Source organism: Plutella xylostella, chromosome 6 (genome assembly GCF_932276165.1).
Source record: "Plutella xylostella chromosome 6, ilPluXylo3.1, whole genome shotgun sequence".
NCBI lineage: Eukaryota > Metazoa > Arthropoda > Insecta > Lepidoptera > Plutellidae > Plutella > Plutella xylostella.
This window is the reverse complement of record NC_063986.1, coordinates 3,806,752-3,832,321: the sequence shown is the minus strand read 5'-3', so window position 1 is coordinate 3,832,321 and position 25,570 is coordinate 3,806,752. Positions and strand designations below refer to the sequence as shown.

The following is a 25,570-nucleotide window of genomic DNA, read 5'->3' as shown; positions in this document are numbered from 1 at the left end:
AGCTGTAGCCGGCCGCTCGTAGCGCTACGACGCTACGCCGCTACGCCGCACTCGCTACGAAATACGCACCGAAAAAAATGTGAAGTTTTCAACCGAAGTTTGAGATGCGCTTGTGAATAATGTTGCTAGGAAAGTTCTTGTTCTGTATACATTTCGGACTTGTCTTCCATGTTGTGATTTGCTTTAAGGATTCCGTGGGTGAGTTCACGTCGATTAGTCTCTGTCGAGGAGTCATTGGAGTAGTTCTTTGTTATTGTATGAATTATTTATGAAGTTAGTGAATTCTTTTGTTTAGCTCGTTTGCTCTGATTGAGTTCGGGATATTGTTTGCCAAGTTTTGTTAATTTAGATCCTTTGTTCGGTGATAAATTAAATATTTCAGTTGCACGAGGACGTTTAAATTTGGATTTTGTACCCTTTTATTTATTTCGCTGTTCAATGAGTTTGCTTTGACTATTGTCAAAACCAAAATGTTTATTAGCATGCGATATGATTGATTCGCTGGTGAATACGTTTTTAAAGCTCGACGCTTGCATGCTAACGGTTTATAATTAAAAGTTTTGTTTTTATTAGGTTTGACTGAAACTTTCTATTGGTGCCTTATAGATATATTTTTTTATTAAGTTTTATTTATTTCTTATGTCTAAATATAAAGTAGTCAGTCTAAAATGAAAAATAAATAACCCTAGTTGTAAGTATAAAAGTATGAAATGTGTGGTTCAGTAATTTTAATGATTTTTCTAATTTAAAGTTTCTCATACGAATAATATGAGAAACAAAGTACTGTTTGCTGGTAAAAAAAAGGGGTATTAGTTTTGTTACGGGATCTTATGTCCGGTTTTGGTAACACAATTAAAAAAAACTGAATATTTATTTAATGACAATTTTCATGAAACATATAACTAACATAGAAATCATGACAAAATCAGAGGATGGTATTTTCTGCACATAGCAATAATAGGGATTAGTTAAAAACTAAAAAGTAAGTGTCCACTCAAGGTTCGTTTTCCTTGTTTCATCCGAGTCGATCAATCTTATTGCATTCTCAAGAGGCAACTTAGATAGCAGGCCACATTCTTAACTATTTTAAGCCATCTTCAAATGCAGCTATCACTTTCACTATCCGTCATACCGACTCATGCCGACCATAAATAAAAATGCAATTTTCGAATACATTTCAATCTAAAATGATAAATGCATGCAAACTACAAAACGCTACATTTACCCGACAACCGCAACGTTACAAAGGAGGGTTATAAAAACATCTACAGCACTCTGTATACATCCGAAGGCAGCTGAGTTTCAAACGTGAATTAAAAAGACAATGAAACATAAAATTGATTCCGCATGTAGGTCAGGCACTCAGTTAAAATGGAAAATTGCATTTCAGATTTTTTGCCACTGATAAAACCGTATCTGCTTAATAAAGTAAGTGGCAATCAGCGACTATTTGTTCACGTGCGTGCGTGCGTGTGCGTGTGTGTACCTAGCTCCACCAATAGCCTTGGGGACACGTTTTTTCAGTGGAGATTATGAATCTGCACGTGGGACGCCCCTGATTCCTTTTTCAGCTCTTTCGGCAGGCTGAAACAATACTGTCAAAAACTTGTAGAAAAAAACACTTTTGGTATTAAAAAAATTACACATTTTCATGCAAAAACGAACCGAATCCCAATGAAAAGAGAAATAACTCTTAACTTTCTGCGTGAGAAGCTCTTTTCTATACCAACTAACCATTTCATACTTTTTTCCTAGTACTTTATACAAAAGTAGCCAAATAAACCTGCCGCAATCGGATCAAAAGGAAACAAGTTTACTTTTTAATCGATGGGCCCACGCGGATTTTGAATTCTAGGTAGTTCAATTAATCGAACAAACATGAAAAAATCTGTTGGTATTGTGCGATCAATAGTATGTAGTACATAAGCAATCGGACCACACAGTCATTGGTGGTTTAAGAATCCCTGTTCCCGTCCCGTTAGCCGAATGATGATACATTTTCTCCCAAAAACATAGAGGCCTAATAAAATAACCCAAAGTAATGTTAAAATTACTTTAAAAGATCTTAGTTTTAAAACCTAACGTTTCTCATACTGGCAATACTTATGTTTAACATGGTAAAAATTTGCTGCAAAATTGATAAAAGGTCATGGAGCTTGCAAATAAAATGTCGCCGATCCAAGCGCAGACGTTTATAAATGAGAGCGGTATTTATAAAATCTGGTACCGACCGTTACCTTGTTGCTAACGTGAAAGACAAATGATTGTAAGACGTACGAAACCCATGTATCTTCTTAATGATGTTTGAGATTCTTACAAACGGCAGGAATTACCTTTGTCGCATTATGTTACATAAACACATTATTTTCGAAGTTAAATACCCGGTATTAAACACATAATATGTTTCTCAGCGCAGGCATCGCCTCACGCCCGCTCCCGCGCCGCATGTAGCTAATTAAAGGTTTACGCCGCGTTTAACAACTTTGGACTAACAAGCCTCAGTAATAATTATGTTTTCCAACAAAATTTCCCCGCTTTTTGAGAGGAAATCGGGAATCTTAATTTCTTAGGGTAACCGTGAAGTGGGGTAAGTCATGGGAATGGGGAAGCGCTGTTGTTATTGTTGTGAGTGTAGCCTCAGTAAGTCGGCTTAGGCCACTCGCTCCACCCGCACACATACAATGACGATTAATGAAACTTTGCCAAAAGGTATTATGGTTTAACATTGCTTTTTCTTCGTAATGTTCGGACTAGCTACAAAAGTGCCTACTTAATACTTTTGTGAGAGTTACGGATAAAAATAGTGTTGATGTAAAATATACAGGTAAGTACATAAGTCCTTTTAATGGAGAAAATACTAAGCTTTCAGTACGTCTCCTAATTCCTTAAATCAGTTTTTATATGTGTGTGGGTGGAAATATTATCTAGAGGTACCTAAACGTCCGAGAAACTCTACGGTGATTCCGATACCAAATACGTAAGTGGGATAACCGATATAAATGACATTTAGGTAATAATCGGGGATTAGCTGTAGGTAATGGAGGAGAAATGGGTAAATAGGCGACCATTGAATGGAAGTGGCTTTCCTATTCGACCGTACCTATTTGCAGCTTAGATTGTAATATTGTTCTGATTTTCTGTATCTGTATTACTCTCAGACTTAATGTATTGATAAGAGTAAAAAGTAGAAAGCCTCATTCTTTGACCAACCGAACATCGACACCGCGCTATTATAAAACCACAAAGATCACGAACGGGACATTCCTAAAACAAGATAGACATTTTAATTTATGGAAAAACAAATTCCTTGCAAATTCTGTCTTTCTCAAAGTGAGTCATGAATATATGACGTCACGAGCTTGTTTGATGTGCGGAAGGAAGCATGTCATGTAAAGTAAGAAATTATAATTTCGCGAGTCATGTGAGCTTGAAATGAGAAGGCAAACGGAGCCATAATAACTCGACTATCGCGGCGGTACATTGCTCTGTTAAGTCACTTACAATGTGGAACCATTGTTAATAGCATTAAGCGAGATTCTCCCCTATTATTCCGAGCACACAGTCGAAGATTGCGTGCTTTGTGGAACGGAATCAAAGCACGTTAGAATCAGTGATTTAATAAACATGAACTATGACTGTCGTAAAGGAATTAAACGTTATTTGGGCGGGAGTCTGCGAGATTACATTTTGACATAACTGTTGTATTGTTTAGGTAGGAAGGCCAGGTTCTATTATAGCCAAGGATTACTTATGTAGAGTTATTGTAAAGATACTGCGTAATTATTACAATACTTACCTACAAACTACCAAAAGTCAACTACAAACATTAAATTATGTTCTCTCGAGCAATTGATAAGTTCAAGCTGCCATTGACGTTCCGTCACTGGAACTTTTATCTAGTTTAAAGATACACAGTCGAAAAAGGATAAAAGTAGCATTGCCATCCCTACAGAGGATATTGTATACTGTATCTATAAATTAAGTATTTATAATATATTTATCAATTATTAAAATATTATTAATTCATGGTGTGTACACACCTCGTGATTCGACATGAAAATAAAAATCATATTTTAATCTCATGGGCCGCTAAAAAGTAATCTTACCAAAATGAAAGAGTATTAAATTTCATCTTTTCCTTAACCACTCTAGGTAGGCGGAGCCTATATATATATCTACTCTACAGATCCGTATTTTAACTCAGCAATTTTACTTGATATTTGAACACCTGCTAAGCCAATTTGTTATTATAATTCGATATGAAAGTGGCAAAAATTTCTTTGAATTTTATTTCACATAAATATGTTAACAGGGTAATAGTATTGCAGTTAATAGGCACCTAAAAAATATATAGATCAAAAGGAATGGGGGTTAGTTATAATAAACATAATATAATAGAATTTATTTGTTACAAAAAATATCGTTGAATGAAACATTAGAATTCCTAACTTTTATATTTCTTCAGGAATACCTACCTATTTAAGGCCATATGAAAATATATATTAACATCACCAATACTTACCTATTTAAGGCCATATAAATATATACATATATTGACTTTACCTAACTCAACTCCGCAATTTATCAGAGGGCATATTGTACTTAGAAGGCCCACTCACAAGCGAAAGCTTTCAGTACCTATAGTTAGTTTTGGTTTTTACATAATTTTAGTACCTAATGTTACAGACAATACAATTTTTCAGTTAGAATGCGTTTTGCCTGCAGAACTTTATTTTCTAGAATTGTTTTTTTCCTGTGGGGCAAGAACTAAGACACTTAAGTATAGGCCAAGATGGATAGACCAGTAGACTGTGGACATTATAAAAAGTTATTCAAACGTGACAGGACGATTGTAGTAGATTTCGTCGTAGTTGCGTAGCCAATATGGTAGCCAACAAGATGAGTCTTGAGTTCGTGGCTCTTGAGTTAATAAATCGCCTACTAATCTGTGAACGATCGACAACGTCGTTCAAAAACTTCCTACTGGAAGTTTCCTAAAAATAGGGTGACCACACGGTTGGTACATCATGAGATGATGTATTTTCATAATCCGTTCTTATTTCTCTTTATGTATTATTCATATATATCCTATAAATGAGTTCAAAGAATTCTTCGAATTTGAAAAAAGATATCACTTTTCAGTGAAACTTAAAAACATTGTATAAGTTAATAAAAATAACATTGCCTACTTGGTAATCGGTACTAATCACATATATGAAATATAATATAGAAAAAATGTAAACAAATGATAAAGACCAATAATAGCAACTTAAAACTTACTTCAGGATTTCGTAAACGTAACTCCAACAAACAAAAACGGTTGTAAATATCTGAGTAATTCCTTCAAAATAATAATATTCTGTCACCCTAAATCACAGTCTTGCGGTAAAGTTGCCATGTTGCCAACCTTATCGTCCGGAGTTGCCAGTTGAGATAAATTAACCTAACTCGCTCTTAATTTAGCCTTATCGAAACTTTACCGGCGTCCAGAAATGTTGACTTGCACTTTAACATGATAAAAATGCTTTAGAACAGTTTTTTCGCATTGGGTTAAATTATATTTCTAGCATTTTTTATCTACATCAACCGAAATATTTTGATGTGGGAACGTACTTAGTCATATTTTAGGTGTCTATGTTAGTGTCTATAATAATAGAGAATATTACATAAAAAGATTATATATTCGTTTCCACATTAAATAAGAAGATTAGTTAAATATCTAAGTACTGAGTAAGTTCTCTAAAAGCGGAATTTAAGCAGAATGTTACGTGTTCATTAAGCGAGCGCAACCACAGCCTGTGGCACGGCAGCGGTCCCACCATTTTTGGCTCACAATATTTCCATTTTGAGCCTTTTACCATATTCATTTAATGTAACTTTTGAAGTATTTTATATGAAATATACGATTCTCCCCTGCTCCGATTAGTGGGATAAAGGGAAAAGCATAATCTGGCGTTCGGATATTTTGATCCTGTTGATTTCTGATGCCCTCTAAGTAGTGGAAAATAGAGCCCATGCTGTTAAAAATCATTTAGTAAAGTGAAAAGTATGTAATATTTGAAGACCAAAAATTTACCTACGTGAGCATTGTTTTTGTACCTTTGTTTTTCAAATAAAATATAGGTAACATTTCCGAGAACAAAAATGAGTGAACAAGCTCTGTCACAACTGATTATTAGACGGTAGGTTACATCTCTTCGGAAAACCTTTTCTTTCTTTGATGCGACATAATGTCGAAGCCTTTTATTATTTCGGCTATATTATTGTCAACAATTCTGTGTCCTTGGTTTGCTGTTGGTGTATAAATACTCACGTCTATCCTTATTCCTTGGGCAATAAATGCCATATTTGGTGTCGGATGCTATAACTGAACTGAATGTGAAATCATTTTGGTGCTTTCGTTTCATCGACTTGTTATTCAAGTTATACCGTAGCGTAGGTATTTAAAATAAATACTTGTTCTTTACCGTGATGCTGATTATTTGCTACATTTGAATACTAGTAACGTGATTCAAAGTTTATTTAGTATTTATTAATTTTCATAAATGTACAAATTAATTTCAAATAGTACGTACCTACTTATGGATTACTAATAAAAAATATACTTAGCATAATTCTTGGATCAAGTTGCTTATCATAATAAATAGCTTTTAGTCAAGATAAGTTAGTGACAAGGCCGGGGCGGTATCAATGGTAAGTATTTTAAAACTTTCTTAAAAGATAAGCTCATCTTATGACAAAAATGCCCCAGAGAATACAACGAGGGCCAATGAAAACATTTATATAACATTTTATCTGATGTTGTTAATTTTTATATCTTGAAGATGTACTATAAAGTTGTGTCGCACTTGTTTGTGTATCTTTCTGGTGTTTTTTGGGGTGCTCCATATTTTTGTTTTATGGGATGGATATTGATATTGATTGATACGAATTAAAATCCACACTTGTTAAAACTATGAACAACTTGTGATTTACCAATTTTGAAAAAAGGTATTTCGTTGAGCTGATTTTCAAAACAAGACTTTATCGCATTGCATTAAACGTACCAATTGCACGATAGCTCTTAGAAACTTTATATTTCGTTAAGCTAACGCAGCCCCTGGATCATTGTATGATAATTTTAGGGAATTAGAAGTACTATGTCAATATACTATACTAAGGGCCTACTATAATGGCAACAGTGGGGCAGAAGTATATCGCTACCGCAGGCGATAGCAGATCGGTAGCGGATAACTATGCGGTTCGGAGATGGCCATGGCCATAATACAGCTTTTTATATACCTTTAAAAATATTTATACCCACGTCTTTTATTTCCGTGAGGATACAGATGCGCTTTTCGGTATTAATTTCGGCTCACGTATAGTCGTATAAGTTGCATGTTAATAAAATAACGTTCAGAAGTTTAATATTCCATGATGCCTGAATAACAATTCAAGTCTATTTTGTTGGAAATATGTCGGGTTTGCCAACAAATTCTGCCAGTGTTGTGCTATCTGTGCTGCTATAAATAAATATGTCTGCCTAAAATATAATTGTAGAGTTAGCATAACTTTTATCACACAAATATCGATACATTGTGAGACCAAGTGAGGGTTTACATTATATCACCGATGTAAATTCATCATTTCATTAACTAACTAGTTGCTCGACAAAAAAATTTAATAGAAAGTATTTTATACTTTAATTTATCTACTGTTTAGACAGCACTATTATCAGTGGACAGAGAGCGACATTGCTCTTATTGCAACTTTAGTGTATTGACTCGTCGGAATTCAGAGAAAAAGTGTTCATTATACGGCTCTCCCGTGCAAATAGACCTGTTTTGCATTACAACAAAACAGATATTATGTGTATGAAGAAACACACAGCGTTGAGTGAAGAAGCAATTATTTGATTTCTTAGTATAAATAGGAAAAAATGGGTTTTTACATACCAATCTGCTGTATTTTCCTCTCTTTCACTTTAGCCAGTGGACAGTGCAGTCTAGAATCTGGATTCTACTCTGTGACGCGCTGTCAAATTTCTGACATAGTAGTCTTCAAAACTCACCTGCAAGCCGTTGCTGCAACGCTGTGTGTTTCTTCATACACATAATATCTGTTTTGTTGTAATGCAAAACAGGTCTATTATGTGTTCTTTCGAAACACACAGCGTTGAGTGAAGACTTGTTTGTTATCTGCTGGTGAAAGAGATTAGAAAATCTAAACGCTATGTGATCTCCTTTTTAGGTAAAATATACCTAAAATATAATAAAGATTCCTGTTAGACAACATCATAGTTGTAAAGGAAACATACTTAAAATGTACCTTCATCATAAAGGTACTTGCACCTAAAAGAAAGAAAATTAATTAAAAACAAAATTTATAAGTACATAGGTACTCTAGTTAATGATCAATAGGTGTGTATCCACTACATACCTAGTGTGATACACAACATGTCACATACTTACCTACACTTATGATCTGTAAGTATGTTGCTAATGGGATCATAAATCATACCATTATTAATTTAAGTAAGTATAACATAAATAAGCCAATTTCTTATCAGATTAAAGTTAGAACTAGTAAAGGACCAATCCAGGTGTGAGGAATACCTAATAGCATAGAAACAGACAATAGAAAATATAAAATTTTACATCATTGTCTTTATATAAGTACCTATCAATTTGTATTACATAGGCCCTCTAGGTAATACATAACCATAGGTAATTTGTACATATTAGGTAGTCAAACATATTATTAGGTAGTATTCCTTTTTAGTTGAAGTAAAATTGATCTTTATAAAGCACAGAAATATGGATTGTATTAGACTTATGTCACTGCACCACCCTTGCTAGGTAGTTGAATAGCCTACTGCAATAGGATTACATGACAGCTGTCTATGTGTACACTATCATAATTTTCCTTTTGAGATATACATGGGTGATGACTAGTCTCTAGGTACACGAAAAAATTTATAGATGTAACTACCAATTTCAATCAAACATGACTAATTTTACCAAGATTTTACAGGACCAACAGTCTTTAAAAAGTCAAGCCTGCATGTAGGTAGCAACCTACTTAAGTAAAGGGCCAGTTAGAATAGAAACAGCTTTTGTACAGCTATTAGGCTTACACCCTTCTCTCAGGTTGAAATATAAAGTTTCAGAACCGCACATGATCTCTATCTATACTTGATAAACAATTTACTACTGTAATATAATCCACCATAAATGCAAGTAAACACTTTATAGGGACTATTCAATAGCCTAACCAATATGGATAATTGGATAGGTATTTTCACAGCCATCAGTCATAGGCTCCACATGATGTAGGTATATGGTATACATATAAAAATCAATATAATATAGGCACCTTACCAGATAGATCCTTAGAAAGGCTCATAAAGGCCAAATATTAACACCACTTGGTGAACAAAAGTCCAGGACAATAATAGGCACTTAGACTTGTAGCTATCTCATGTTTGTACTCTCCAGAGACTACAAACTTGTGCAATGTGGGTATTAGAAAGCTACCTGGGCAAAATCATTTGACAACCACCTGCCATGTGGGTACACTAGGTCAGGAGTACTCAAATCCGGGCTCAAACAATATCAGCCAACATAGTGGTAAAATATGTGCTGTGGCATACACCTTGTATAGGTGATATTAATGCCAATGTCTACTGAATAAACATTCATTCTGAAGTCAACTTTACTGTTGTAATCACTGAGCTCTTCCTTATGGCAAGCCTGTGTTAGCTATTAAGACCAAATTAAATTCAGAAAAAATATGTATTGTATGCAATATTAAGTATAGGCACAATATAAGAGCTCACCTTTAAGATAGAAGATATGAGATCTCAGGTTATGTCTTTCAAGAAAAGATCCCTGAAAAAGTAAGCAAGTTACAACACAATATATTAGATTGAAAATGTGTAACTCTAGCTGCCAAGGCGCAGACGCTTCAACATCAACCCATCACGTCCCTACTGCTGGGGAACGGGTCTCCTTCCAATGAAGGTAGGGCTTGGGCCTAGAAAGCTGCTTTATCAGCTTTCATTATGTTTGGCCACTGCATATCAATAATCATATGTCCCAATAGCACATGGCCTCCGCGGCAACAATCTTGTCATTATGGGTTTAGCCAGAAACCGTTAAGTGGTGTTATTTGTAAAAATAAATAGGGATGTGATGGTGGTCCCATGCTATCCCCACTGGAAAGGGAGGATCTCCCAACCTGTTTGGACTGTGCTTTGTTCTGGCGGGCAGCTGCTTTGGTAAACAGGAGAAAAAATTGGCAATTCACCTTTTTATGAGTGGATTATGCCTATTATCAGTTTTAAACTGTAAGACTTATGGATGCAATCATTGATTGAGTATTAAGTATTGAAACTCCCATAAATTCTTGCTTAAAAACCCCAAATAGCTACAAAGTCAAGGGTATGACATGAACAACTTTGAAAAAGTTATAATCATGAAAAAATATTACAGATAGAAAGTAAACAGTTAATTATCTTTATGTAATAATAAAATAAGTACAGTTAAGTTCACCAGAGCCTATGGCTTTTCGACTGGTTAAAAGCTATACAAATGGTTGTTAAACATCATAATATTTGCATATATAATTGCAAAAACTTGGTGGCAATGCATTTTAGTTTACCAGAGCCCATGGCTTTTCGACTGGTTAAATGCTATATAAAGCGGTTGTGAACCATCATAAACTTCGCATATATAGGTATCCCATGAACAATGTGTGTGAATAATTGCAGATACCATATAAGATTTTACCTCTCCGCGAGGAAGGTTCCAGCAATTATGCAAATATAATATAATACATTTTACTTCACCAGTGCCATAAACAGCATTTCGACTGGTCAATGTATTACAATGAACTTATAAGTTCAAACCTTCATAAACTTTGCATAAAATCCCCAATAATTAGGTACTTGAAGATGGGTCCGACACCACCAATGTGTGTGTCATCAATAATATTGCAGTTAGTAACTGCTACATTTAACTTTCCGAAAGTTTAATGAAATTATGCAAAGTTAAAATACATTATGAGATGATCCATGAGTTCATCATAGCCAGTGCCTATCAGCATTTAGACTGGCAATGTATTTTGTTGCTCTGTCCATTACACCCGCATGTAAAAGGACATAATATGTATACCTAGGTAATAGGTAAATAGGAATAAAAAGGCCACGAGCCAGTTTAAATCCTGTGGGTGAGCAAAAAACAACATATTTATATGTATACATACATGTTGTAAGAAGTTATTATGGTTAATAACTAAGTCAATATGGTAAATAGGGGCCCCGAGCCAGTTTTAAATGCTATGTGAGCATAAAACAACATGTATACATATAAGTTGTAAGAAGGTATTATGGTAAAAAACCTATAAGACAACAAAAGTTGTAAATATAGGGATAAATATTAGCCAAGAGATTTTATAAATTATAATCTCATCAACCCATCCGCTAGGTCAAACTATGCTACTGGCTTAAGCCATTGGTTGCAAGTCAATATTGTCAACCACAGCACTGCATGTCATATTTAATTTATTTTAAGATGACAGTCTCAATAGTGAAACTGCTAATATAAGTGTAAAGTTCTCTGTATAATATACACACGACTGCAAATCCCCGAAGGGGTAGTCAGAGGTGACCCACATAAGGGCATAAATAGTGACTTATTTTCATTGTGTCACCCTTCATAAACACTTGGTAAATAAATAATGTAATCAACAAATTACAAATATTTTGCGACAACACATCTATGCATGCAGCAATCAAAAGGTTGGTATATTATGTAGATAGGTAGGTACATGTTAACTAATTAATACCAGATGTGAAAATATTTTCAAACTTTTGAAACCAAGTATCAATACCATGTTTACAATTGAAACATTTAAATTCAAAGTAAGCAGTGTAAAGGTTATAAACCCAACAACCAAAGGTCTAACAAGCATCTGTAGCCCATCTGGGAGGCTTCCTAATATATAACAACGTAAATACTATTTGAATAAAGAAACACCATTGAACAGAGCTGGTTTCTGGTTTAAAGGTATAAGCACAAAGATAAAATATCATTTGTAAATTGCAATGTTTTTGTACCGAAAGATCATGCATGAAATAGTTTTGCATCATGCGTGAAATAGTTTTCTGACTTACTCAGTTCAGACTTCGAAGGTAGGTATGAATCCAATTTGCTGGAGAGCATATTTCACACTATCACAGAGATTTATCATAATATCTTCATGTAATCTTGTGATCTTCTCGGTTTTCTGAAAAAAATATTAATACCGGCCCGCGGGCGGGGCGTCGGTAGCGGCGCGAAACTATTTTTTGTACATTGACGAAAAGTACGATGTCTCATACAGAGTTTTTTATACATTAAGTGAATTAACACTTTTATTGATTGTTTTATTCCATAAACACGAATATTATCATGGATTATTAGTAAAAAATCCATTTTCAAAAATATATAAACGCGTTTGATTCAAGAAATCAAAGAGCTATGTCAGAAATTTGACAGCGCGTCACAGAGTAGAATCCAGATTCTAGACTGCACTGTCCACTGGCTAAAGTGAAAGAGAGGAAAATACAGCAGATTGGTATGTAAAAACCCATTTTTTCCTATTTATACTAAGAAATCAAATAATTGCTTCTTCACTCAACGCTGTGTGTTTCGAAAGAACACATAATAAAACGATATAGGGCTCCGGGGGCCGTTTGGCGGAATATTGCGAGCCGCCCGTGTCAAGTCTCAATAAGATACGTGAGGTAGCTCTGTACAAACGAAACAACGTATTCGCTCCGTGAAAATAAATACACATTAGCCGCTAATTACAAGTGTGTGTTGTTATTGTTAGGTGGCTTGACGAGATCTTTTGGGGGTATCTTGTTTCAGATACGCAGTATATTTTGTCATTCGTCATATATGAACGTGAACTTAAAATACCACAAACTCTTTTCATGCCCACTCACCAGTTGAGCCCACGGTTTGCACGCCTACGAGATTAATAGCGGGGTATGTGCCGATTTCTCCATAGTGGGGATTATTGCTTATATTTTCACAAATCTGTCAATAATTTTATATGGAGATGACGTATAATTGATGAACTATTCTCTGGTCGGTTAGATAACCGACTATGAAGAAATTGGAGCTAAGGTTGCTACGCGCTACGAGCTACGGGCTACGAGCTACGAACTTTGCTCTACAAGAGATCTGATTTTTCATGAACATGATTTTTTCCTAGGTTTATGTTTAAATCATATTCTATTCTGATTTAATAAATTGCTTACCGAGAGATGGGTAGTTCTAAATAGGCTCCTACTCGACCAAACTTTTTTTACGTTATTCTACACTGATAAGTACATAGATTGAAAGTACTTATTGTGAAAAATAATAATATTGAATCGAAATTGCTACTTGAGAGCTAAACCATGATCAGCATAAGATAATTTAAAACCAAAGTAACTATTAAAGTTTATTAACTGTGTAGCAAATATTTTATAACTCGGTACTTAGTAAAGGTATATTTTGGTGAAACCAATTCGACTGTTTCTGACAGGACCACTGATTATTTTACAGTTAAACTTAATTAAAAATATACGGTTATATGTAAGTGAAGCCAAATTGAATAGTAATTTTTAAATATGTACCTCTATGAATATTTTGTATTGCTGTCCTCTCGAATTTCCCTCTCCTATCAAACAATATAATGTGAATAGAATGTATTATGTGCCACAGATAAACAATAAAATTATTAGCTTTTTGCCGCAAACTTCCCGCGAATTCCAATATAGAAAGTAATAGTTTAGTGTGTGTAGAAGTGTGTAGTTACATTTTGTCAAAATCAACACAAGCATGACTTTTCCTTATATATTTTGTCATGAACCCTCACAGTCAGAGTCACTATGCCGTTCGGTCGTCAACACTTTCAACAAAATGATCGATTTATCGACTAACAAACTCATGGATTTTTCAAACCCGTAAATTCAAGCGTGTATAGCATATTGGATCGGTACCGACCGAATAAATAAATAATAGAATAAGGAAGGGTGTCAGTCAAACTGAAAGTTGACCTCGATTGACCTCCAGTGGGGCAATTCTGTAAACAGTGGCTGTATCACGATATATTACGAAATTGGTTCTTTTAAATTTTATTGCATGTTTTACAACAGGAATAATACTAATAATATATATTGTAGGTAGGGTTACAAATGTACATTTTTTAAAAGGTTTTTTTTTTCTGAAACCTATCTAAGTAATTCGAAATATCCCAAAAATCTTACATTTACTATTAAATATTACATATGTATGAAGGTCAAAACTTGTACTACATTATTTTTCGATCGAATGGCGTAGTGGTTAGTGGCCCTGACTGCTATGCCGAAGGTCCCGGGTTCGATTCCCGGCTGCATATTTATTTATTTATTTAAAACTTAAGGTAAGTGTGACGTATTTTCTGCCCACATAAATTGTATATTTCTTTAGAAATAATGGGCCTTACCACAAAAACTTAGACATTATCTAACAGATGTTTACCGCTGTCAAAAGCCTACAAAATCTGTCAAATTTCCTTTTAAACACTAGTTAAACAGTGTTTAAAGTTTTTTGTGGTAGAATGTCTTTATAATTAATTTAAAGAGTACCTACTGTATTCATACACAAGTAGTAGATATGTTATTCCTTCTCAATAAGCATTTACTTTTGTTTCAGATGTGCCACGATTTGAGGACAGCCTAAACAACCTGACAGTATCGTTGGGACGGGAAGCAGTGTTCACGTGTGTCGTCAATGATCTCGGCTCTTACAGGGTAAGATTCCACAGGCTGTTGCAAAAGTGGTATATAATAGGTAGTAAGACGAAACGCGGTGACTCAGCTCGTCATTCGAAACTACATTTATTTTTTCTAGACTCTAGAAATAGAACCTCAGTAGAAAGTCACGTGATCATTATAGTTATTGTCATCATAATGATTGTTTAGAAGGACGAGCTGGTCAACCCGTTTCAGTTTACTAAGTAATAACTTTTGCAACTCACTATAAACTAGCAAACCTTTTCGACATATAAATTACCTGTTATTATGTATTTCATAAGTATCTATATAAGTTTATTACTGTATCGTGAATATTTAACGCCATTATAATACGAAGAGCATCATAAATAATACAGCAATAAATTTGTAACGGATATAAAACGGATACTCCAGGGACGGCCGATTGTCGACAATTATTTCTAAATGTAAATAATATTTGACACGAAGCTGAAGAAAATCTGAAGGGCCTCTTTCACGATTCAAGGACGCCAATAATAATATTATAACAACAATTTCAGAACAATCGACAACAAATTTATCCTTTAACCTTTATCTCAACATTTTGATGACATTAATTAACAGTCTATTCATTCCCCCGGCATCAAACGAAATTAGAATGTTTAGTTTGCATAATAATTTCTGTTAGAAGCCTTTATACAACCGGTGGCGCAAGGGCGGAGATTAAGCGATTTTTGCGACCAGAATTTTGTGACCAAAATTTCCATTTCTGTGGCAAAATACCTAAAATGTTTGATGACGCCTAATGTTCTGCCTCTTGGGCCTCCGGGAAGTGTGCCGTCGCAATCAATAGCGGGATTACAGCATTAATACCTAAGGGTTACACAAACCTTTGTTTCTTTAGAACGAAACCTTTTCCCGTAGTTAACGAACGAACCCGTTTCTATGAGAAAGGCTTTCGCATTTTATTTGAAATGAAAAATTGTTTGAAGTTCACGCTTCTGCAAAACTGTTTCCGTACAAAAAAGTGAAGACAACATTCAAGGGAAATTATTTGCAAATCTCAGTTTAAAGATTGCAATTTCGTCGACTGAACTTCGAGTGAATCCGTAATTTAATCGCTTCTTCAGTGTGACACAAAAGAATACTTGCTTTAATTTTTTGTACAGTAAATTGAACACTCTTTCCCGAAATATAAAAGAGAGTTGGTGTGTTACGAAACTACATTACGATGCACTGAGCGCGATGCGCTTGTAAATATTCGTGCACTGAAACACGCTTACTGTAAACGTCCGGTTCCCTTGTCGTTTCAGTATGTTATTAAACTCTATTACTTGCTACACCAAATATGCTATGATATTTAAGTAGGTGTTTGAATATTTTCGTAATAACATCGCTTCTCGTGATCTTTTTGGTAAAAGAGTTTTTATCAATTAGTATTCTTAACAATTTCTTACCTGGGAACTCAGTTGTAGATTAAAATATTTTTTCGAATAAACTTCTGTTGTAAAAAATATGTAGGTAGGTATAATAATAGCACTACTTTAGACACAATGTAATCGTTACTCCAATATCAGTTAAAATAGATGTTTATGAAAGACCAAGAAACGTAATTATACATATTGGTTTCACACAATAGGTATTTAAAACAAAATCCATTTCCAATGCATAGCACAAAACAAAAAACCAAAGAGTTTTTAACTCTCTTTTGCTAGAACTAAACTAAAAACTCACACGTGTCACCTCCAGGTGGCGTGGCTACGCGTGGACACGCAGACGATCCTGACGATCGCCACGCACGTGATCACCAAGAACCACCGGATCGCCGTGAACCACAGCGACCGGCGCGTGTGGTTCCTGCACGTGCACGACGTGCGCCAGAGCGACCGCGGCTGGTACATGTGCCAGCTCAACACCGACCCCATGAAGAGCCAGACCGCCTACCTCGATGTGGTTGGTAAGTGCCCAATCACTATCTATATTGGATGCGGTCTAATGCGTTCTACGTCCACTTTCTATATAGGTTATGAAACGGATGCAATTCAGTTGTATATAGAAGAGCTTTGGATGCGATATAATATGTCCTACATCCATGTTCTTTTTAGTAAGATGGATGCGATTCATAAGATTTCTGCATCCAAACTGTATTAAGTAGGTATTTCCAACTATACAGCGGTGCATTGCATGCGGTCCTAACCGTCTATCGCAGTCCACTGGATGCGGTCAACACCGACCCCATGAAGAGCCAGACCGCCTACCTCGATGTCGTTGGTAAGTCGCGAATCACTATCTGTATGTATTGCAGTGCATTGGATGCGATCTTATAAATGCGTTCTGCATCCACTTTCTATATTGTTAACGAAATGGATGCAATTCAAGCTTTATGCATCCAACAAACCCTGTAAAGTATCACACTAAATGCGCAGTCCACTGGATGCGATCCTAAGAATTCTGCATCCATGTTCTATATAGCAAGATGGATCCGATTCATACGCTTTCTGCATCCAACGAACCCTATAAAGTCGCAGTCCACTGGATGCGGCCCCTACCTTCCTACATCCACTCCTTAGTGCTAAGAAGCACCGCTTCGCCGTGAACCATAGCGTCCTGCTAATGGTGAGGTTAGAGGTCTGGACGGGGTCCCACGCTACGTTTGCCTGTTCGTGGTATCCCCTCGAGGCATCGTTTACCCAATGGTGATTGGTTCTTCGACTAATATGCCCTTCCCCTTTAGCATTCGATTTTTAAGGGCGCCTATTCTAAACCCTACTAATGATCGAATATCTTAGACAATGTCGCTATCGACGGGCGCTCAACTGCTGCTCAGCCGAGTTGAATAGTCGTAATGATCGCTGCTGATGGTACTCATTCACAGCTCTGATTTGCGTTTATGTTAATTGTGCGAATGCGATTGCTGCTTGGGGATAGGGAGGGTTTCGGAAGACAGTAATTAACGCAGCAATCTATGGCAATGAGATGAGATTGTAACAGTCTTTGAACGTGGTAAAGATAATAATGTTTGCTTTGTTTTTCTATGTCGTCTTATTATGGAATGGAGTGTAATAATTGGCCAGTTAGTCACTACTGAGCGAGTAATCTCTAGTACCTACATAATATTACAATATAAAAGAGTAGCGATTAGGTACTCATATTTTCTAATGATTTTATTTTGTGTTGATTTCAACGCTTGCCTTCAATTTATATTCAAATTAATTTTATCCTAATTTACACGCAATAGATATTAAGATAAGTAAAGCTTGAATTAATGGCGTCAACAAAAATTAACAATAATTTATCGTGGAAGATAAAACGAAGGTTATCTTTCGCATTATAATCCAGGGAGGACTTAGTTAAGAGGGAAATTGCACGCACAATATTTTGACCTTTAAATAACCTTTTGGTATTTATTAAATTCGTTATTGCCAATTAACTTGATAATTACATGTTTTACAACGATATGTTTTTTTACCTTTTAAGTATATAATTTTTTTTACAAGCTTACGTCACGTATCAGAATTTAATTAGTTTTAATTAATCTTATCATATGTTGTTACAATATATATTTTTATGACTCGTATGGGTTGATATGTATGTACCCATAGTACTCGTATACATAGTTCGTAGATGTCTGAAAGTTTCATTATCACAAGGTGGGACCCTCAAGCGCCCTCTCACTGCCCCAACTCGGAACTTGTATAGCGAGCCACGATAGCAAAAACTCCAGAAATAACCCGCCTTTATATCGAAAACCATTAGTCAAAGTCAAAATTCAAAGATAAAGGACTCTTTGGAAGCTTTTATTTAACTTAATTTTAATGTTAATTTCTTTTTGTCAGCTTCCGTTTACTTTTTAATTTTCTCTTACAGTCGTTGTAGGTACTAAATACGTACCTCTTTCACAAATATCAGTTTTTATCGAAATACATCATCTGTTCCCTATGACCAAATGTCATGTTAAATATCAACATATTTAACTCATGTATCTGAGTGTTCTGCTTATGAGACCGTGAAGCGGAATAGGGAAAAGCACAGATTATCGTTTTCTTGATTTCCATGGTAGAAAGGGCGTCATAGCATCTTATTAAGTCATTTTCTGTCACATCTAAGCTGTTTCCAATTAACAATACTAATGTAGTGTTTGCACTGTATTGTCCTGACAAAATTCTATCTACAATTTGGTTATAAGAAGCCCCTGGCATACATATATTCTCTGATTTGATTGCATAAGGAATTACGTTCAATTTAATTAGAAAACCACCTAAACCGATTTTCTGAGACCACGGACTTTACTTCCACTTACTTTTGCAAGTAGTTCTAAACAAATACATAACCACAATCACCCATATAGCGAATGTGCGCCGTTTACACGCAATTAACAGTCTAAATACATGCAACCAGATTTTCCCACACCGCGCGCGTCCCACAATGCAGTAGCTATAGCACCAGACTTCAACTCACATCCGTAGTCACCAACAATGTAATTTGTGTTTCCTTTGAGCAAATAATTATAGTATTATCAGAGTTAATTAATTCCTTTATGATACACTAATTAACTGAATGTTGACTTGCTTAGAGTGTATAATTCAATGCACACGCCACCGCGCGGGGCGACGGCTCAAGATGAAATTAATATGTATTAATGCTTGATATGGACTGTATTAATGAGACTCATTTGCATAACACATAGCTCTTAGATTGTTCAATCTAGACTCTTGTGTTCCATGCGTATAGTATGTTCCGATATGAATAATACATAAGGGAGTTACTAAAGCTCTAATAATTACTAAATACCTACTTACTTTTAAGGATACCTACATCGAAAATGTAATCAGAAAGAGATATCATAAACCTATGTGTAAAAAATAATATTAGATTATAAAATACAATCATTACTATGCATGATAAGACAATCGTATACAACAATACTTCATACATACTCATACATTGTGTCGCGTGGCGTGGTGTGGTTGATTCTGCAGGAACATACCTAAGCCTTAATTTCTCATCCAACCACTACCGTTCCATGCTAAGATTGCATATAGATACCTGCTATTTAAGTATTCAAAAACGCTTTTAAGCGAAGCAACGGTTATCAGTTTTTGAAATCCCTTTGAAAACAAAACCTTATGCGTAATGATTAGAGTAAATCGTCTGTCTTTAGGCCCACACTCCACCAATGCGAAGACGATTGTTCCATAACCTTAGACTTTCCATTGGATAATACAATACGGTCTATTGTCGGCAGTGCCTCCAGACATCCTGGACTACCCGACGAGCAGCGACCAGGTGGCTCGCGAGGGCGCCAACGTGTCGCTCCGGTGCGCGGCCCACGGCGTGCCCACGCCCCACGTGGTGTGGAGGAAGGAGGCCGGCGACCTGCTGCCCGCCGCCAACTTCAGCGACACACTCAGTAAGTACGACGTGTCGGTGTGCGACTCTGACGCCAAGTGTGGGGAATTTTGAACACAATAATATATGAAAATTTACGGTCGTAGCGTCTAGTCTATCGAGCTATCGCTGTCGCGTGTCACCTAGTGTGCGCCAGTTACAAAGTTACAGCTTTCTGCGGTGAATAAGGAATTTTCATATAATTTCTGTATAACAAGACCCCCCTGTACTTAAACAATGCTGAATGCTGTTTTTATAACTTTCAGTCAGAACATAAGACAACTAATCATAAAACAGTATCTAATAAGTATAGCATGAAAAGTTACAGTTTACGTAACCAAGATATTCTCCGCTACAAAATAAAATAGTTAAGCATTTTCAGTTTCTGAAACAGAGCAGCAGAATGCAATAACTATACCTCCCGCTCGTCTTCTACAACCGTTTTATGAACAGAGGAATTTTATTTAGAAAATTATTTTAAAACATAAAATAAAACTCGTAACATAACCCTTTTACTAGCACACGTGCTGCGTTTCGTCCCAGAATTGGATTAAAGAAATTCAGACATGTTTTTTTGCAAATAATATTTTTCGGCGTTAGGTACCTAACTGTGTTAACTTGAGTGAGTTTTCTAGGTCATCCAGCTTTTATATTTTTTGGTAGATGTTATTTTTCCAGCTGGACTATTTGGTCTGTTGCGGCAAGGATGCGCTCTGAATTCTCTCTTATCATTCGCCCTGAAATGAGATGTGCGCCTGCCTGTCAGTAAAATTTTGCAAAAAATATACTTATGCATCTACTTCCAGCACTTACAATAATTTAATTAGTATCGCTTTTAAGTAAACATATACATACTACAACTCATTTATCATTAAACGAGTTTCAAACTGTTTCCACTGCTAGTACAAACTCTTTAGTTTCCGTTGAAACATAACAATTTCGTCCAACAGACAGATCAGTGAGCGGCGCCGTGCTGCACATGACGAAAGTATCAAGACTGCACATGGGCGCGTACCTCTGCATCGCCAGCAACGGGGTGCCGCCCTCCGTGAGCAAGCGAGTCATGCTCGTCGTGCACTGTAAGTTGAGACTTGTGTGTACGGGATTAGAACTATACCAACGGACAGGTCGGAAAGTATCAAGACTACACATATACCTCTACATTCTAAACCACTGAATACCGCGAGGCAGTAAGCGAATTATGATCGTCGTGCACTGTAAGTTAAACCTTGTGTGAACGAGATTAAGACTATTTTAGCAACAGATAGATCGGAAAGTATCAAGACTGCACATGGGCGCGTACCTCTGCATCGCCAGCAACGGGGTGCCGCCCTCCGTGAGCAAGCGGGTCATGCTCGTCGTGCACTGTGAGTTCAACCTTGTGTGTATGCGATAAGATCCATTTCTGCCAACATAAAGGTGAGAAAGTATCAAGACTGCATGTTCACGCCCAAGAAATTATTATCTGTGAGGAAGCGGTGACCCTCTCATCGTGCAATGTAAGTTGAATCCTTGTGTCTACGGAATTAGAACTATTGCGGAACTTTCTACCACCAGATAGTTCGAAAAGTATCAAGACAGCTCATGTCTTCTGTGAGCAAGTGGTGACCCACTCGTCGTGCACTATAAGTTGAACCTTGTGTGTACGGGGTTAGAACTATTTTACCAACAGACATGTCGGAAAGTATCAAGACTGCATATTAGCGCATCATGCTTGTCGTGCACTGTAAGGTAAACCTTGTAGGCATTGATAGGGATTTGTGCGACGGAAACAGAGGCCTATGGTTCTGATTTTAGTATTCCTACATATGAGTGAAACTCCAATCGAAAAAAATATATATCAGTACGAGTAATATCAATAAAATTATTGAATTAATTGAAATTGCTAAAGGTTTGGTGCAGAGTTAGAAACAAGTACCTAATTTATGTTTTCCAATTAAAGTATTTTCTCGACCTTGAACTTTGAACCTCGATCGTGAGGCTATTTTTATTTAGATATTAATTTGCTTAGCTTGTTATTAAAACTCAATATTAAGTTAAAAAATACACAGTAAAAGTTGTTTAGATTCATACTCAAGATTGGAGTCCGTGGATACTTGCTTTTTTGGTTTAAAAAGCATTATCGTTTTGGAGAGAACCACCAATAGTCTTAAGTAAGGTGAGACTACAACATTTACTTGTAACAGAAAAAAGAGCCGCTCTCTGATATATTATGTTCTGTGTATCATCATTTTAAAAACTTTTTATCATGCTTTTGCTCGTATTGTACCATTCGTAAGAACGTAACATTACACAAAAATGCTCGACAAAATGTTGTAGTCTATACTCACCTTTAGGCGCTTGACTCGAATCTACTTGAATCGAGTCAGCGTCGCATCGGCTTTAAGGCATAGGGAATTATGTCACATTCACAACGTCAAGTTTCGTGACTCCGCCGAGAGTCTTCTTCGAATTCTTCAGTATGAGTCGATGTGGTCTAGCATATAAAAAAAAAACTATAGTTTTCGTACAGTCTAGATCAAAGAAACCTAACCACCCATAGGTTCCATCTTTTTTCTCCAACGTGTTAGGCTTCTTTGCCCCAAACTATACCCATGCACTATTTCTCAGTTAACCCCCAAAATATTAATAACCTTTCTCTCTCCCCCAGTCCCCCCAATAATGACAATACAGAACCAGCTGGTGGGCGCCAAGGAGGGTGACTCCGTGCACCTCGACTGCCACTCGGAGGCGTTCCCGAGGTCCATCAACTACTGGACGATCAACGACCAGATCATATCACAGTGTAAGTAGAAATAGTTCAAGGGATGAATGATGAAACCCGCTGATTTAGTTTTCGAAGCAGTAAGCCAGAGGCACTAAATATGGGTAGGGAGCGTCCTAGGTAATACTTATTTATGTAGAGACTTATGAATGTAAGAGAGAGCGAAAGAAGTATAATAGGATCCCGTGGAGTCTATAGACTCTGCCTACCCCTCTGGGAGACAGGCTTGCTTGCTCGAGTGACGTAGGTATCAACTTTACAAGTCAGACACCGATAATCATAATTTATATGACTATGTAACCATTCCTTTCACCACACCACGTTGAGAAATATGATAGAAGATATTATAAAACATTTAATCTCCTGCTGACTGTACCCAGCCGAAGTAATTTGAAAGCCGTTTTCAAAATTAATCATAGGATTACTCGTAATATAAAATCAAAACCTGTAACCCTATCTTCAATCAATCTCGTCTATTACCATGACGTATTTCCATTACCGCCGAATGTTTTACGATCAAATCATTTTAATAAAAACCTCCGTTTATTTTTGTATGAAGAATAAGCGGTGAATGGTTTATTGGCTTTTTTGTTTTGTAATGAAGTTATGTTTCCTTTTAGCGGACAAAAGGTTTGTGATCACCGCTATTGAAAAAGGCTACGAAGTGGACATGAGGCTGAAAATCAAGCGAGTGGCGCGCTCCACCTTCGGGACCTACAGTTGCATATCAAAAAACTCTCTAGGAGACACAGACGGGACGATAAAGTTGTATTGTAAGTATATTTGCATATTTTTGTGTAGACCCTTTACCCTTTTGTTGAATAGGTCCAGATTTTATCAATGCAGTCTAAAGCCGTTAAATAGTCAATGTTCTGTGTACGAATTCGAAACGTATTCCTTTTTAGAAAGTGCTGTTGAGTTCATGGCGGGTTTATCAACCTATCTGCCGTTTAGGCACTACAAAATTCCACTCTGTCTGTATAGCGTAAAACATAAATATTTGTTGATTTTCGGTTTATAATGATTTCGTTGTTTAAGTATCCTCTATATTGGTAATAGAGAATAAACATGGAAAATGTTAACACGAATTTTGCAGTTGTCCAATTTCAATCATAAACTAAATTGCGTATATAGCAAGTACATAAAGACAAGTGTGATAACACTACATCCGATCACGAATACAAATGGCTGTATTGAGCTCCAAACAGTAGTCAAAATTCATGGAGTATTTACCACAGCACCTATAGGGAGATGTTATTAGGGAAATACAAAATCTATTTACATTTTGCACGTACGTACCTAAAACCAGTCGACCGTAAAACATGTAGGTAACTAAATTCCCAAATCTTATTACAGAACTATGCCAGTCTAACTCCAATTTTCACAAATATATTCCGTATTGTGCTTGCATTGAGTTCAGGGACGAGTGAAATTTACAAAATAATGCACCTTTCGAGCTACCTTTAGCGTACCCCTGCAGTATCACTTAGCGTAGTAATGCCTAATTAGGGACGGTTTGGGCAAGCTTGTTTATAAACAATTTAGTTTAATACTGTGCAAGTTGCATAAAATAATTTGGTTGGAATAACCTGGAAACGTTGCACTGCATAGCGGAGCTTATACATTCATGAGCGAGCGAAAAACCGCTTGTTTATTTTGACACTGCGGAGCGCGGCTTTTGTATTTAGCGCAGTTGCGCCGGTGCACATCATTTGGGGGCTGTCTAACGTTTTGATTTACGTTTACGAGTTTCCGATTTTTAGTTCTCGACTGAAAAAGTATGTGTTATGAGTTTTACGTGTCTGTCTGTCTTTGTAGAGCAGTTCTGATATGGATGGACCGTATTGAATGAGTAAGGGGATTTTCAATTTTGATTAGGTTATAGAAAATCAATTTATTTGAAACATTTGTCATCCAGTACTGAGTTGCTGTATAATTAAAAAGGTGACTTGACCGTATGATACTTAATTACACCAACTTGATAAAATCGTGATCAATTATCGTTTATTACTTTCTATTGTATTGGATATGGAATCCAATTCGATACTGCGTTAACACTGTAATAATGTATGATATATCGAGGATTAAAATAGTTACCTATTCAGGGTGGAATATAATCACTAACAAAGACAAACGCTAAATTTCCAAACGTTAAATTGAATCGATTTGATTTTAATTTACCATGCTTTTGATACGTCAACTGAGGAAATATCTTTATTTATGGTAACCTAAAAATTCTATTATCATTTCATTGTTTGATAACTTCCGATTGAATCCCGTGGAATAGGAAACCATTTAAAATATCTCGTGTCTCGCCCACGGAGAATAGAAGCCGACACCGAAACTCACGGGCCAATATTAAAGCATGAACTTTATTCTGTGTTTCCTGTATAGTCCCAATATTTTAAGTAATGAAATTCTTTTTTATTTTCACAGCCCTGTCCGGGAAATTTGATGAGATGATGGACAACGAGATCGGCGAGTTCGACGAGACGCCTGATGTGAGCGAACTGGAGGCGCTCAAGCGAAGCGGAGCGAACGCGCTCTACAACTCCCTCCCGCTCGCTGCCGTGGCCATCCTAGTGCTGTTATAATACACCTTATATAGCCACTTTGTATATAGACGAATATATTGTTATAAATAACTTTTA

General features: G+C 36.2%; 1 protein-coding gene across 1 annotated transcript; it reads left to right on the top strand.

Moving 5' to 3' along the window:
* On the top strand, positions 1-25,570 carry LOC105389554 (lachesin). Its single transcript, XM_048621684.1, has 8 exons — positions 1-198; positions 14,709-14,806; positions 16,517-16,724; positions 20,013-20,177; positions 21,106-21,234; positions 22,806-22,940; positions 23,540-23,692; positions 25,356-25,570. The coding sequence occupies exons 1-8, from the start codon at positions 120-122 to the stop codon at positions 25,511-25,513; spliced, it is 1,125 nt and encodes a 374-aa protein (XP_048477641.1). The 5' UTR covers positions 1-119; the 3' UTR covers positions 25,514-25,570.

What these genes read in the sequence shown, in the direction of transcription:
- LOC105389554 (XM_048621684.1), top strand. Translation starts at nt 120, where the DNA reads ATGTTGCTAGGAAAGTTCTTGTTCTGTATACATTTCGGACTTGTCTTC. An exon ending in CAACTTCAGCGACACACTCA is followed by an intron (nt 20,178 to 21,105) that starts GTAAGTACGACG and finishes TTCGTCCAACAG; the next exon opens with ACAGATCAGTGAGCGGCGCC. An exon ending in AGTCATGCTCGTCGTGCACT is followed by an intron (nt 21,235 to 22,805) that starts GTAAGTTGAGAC and finishes TCTCTCCCCCAG; the next exon opens with TCCCCCCAATAATGACAATA.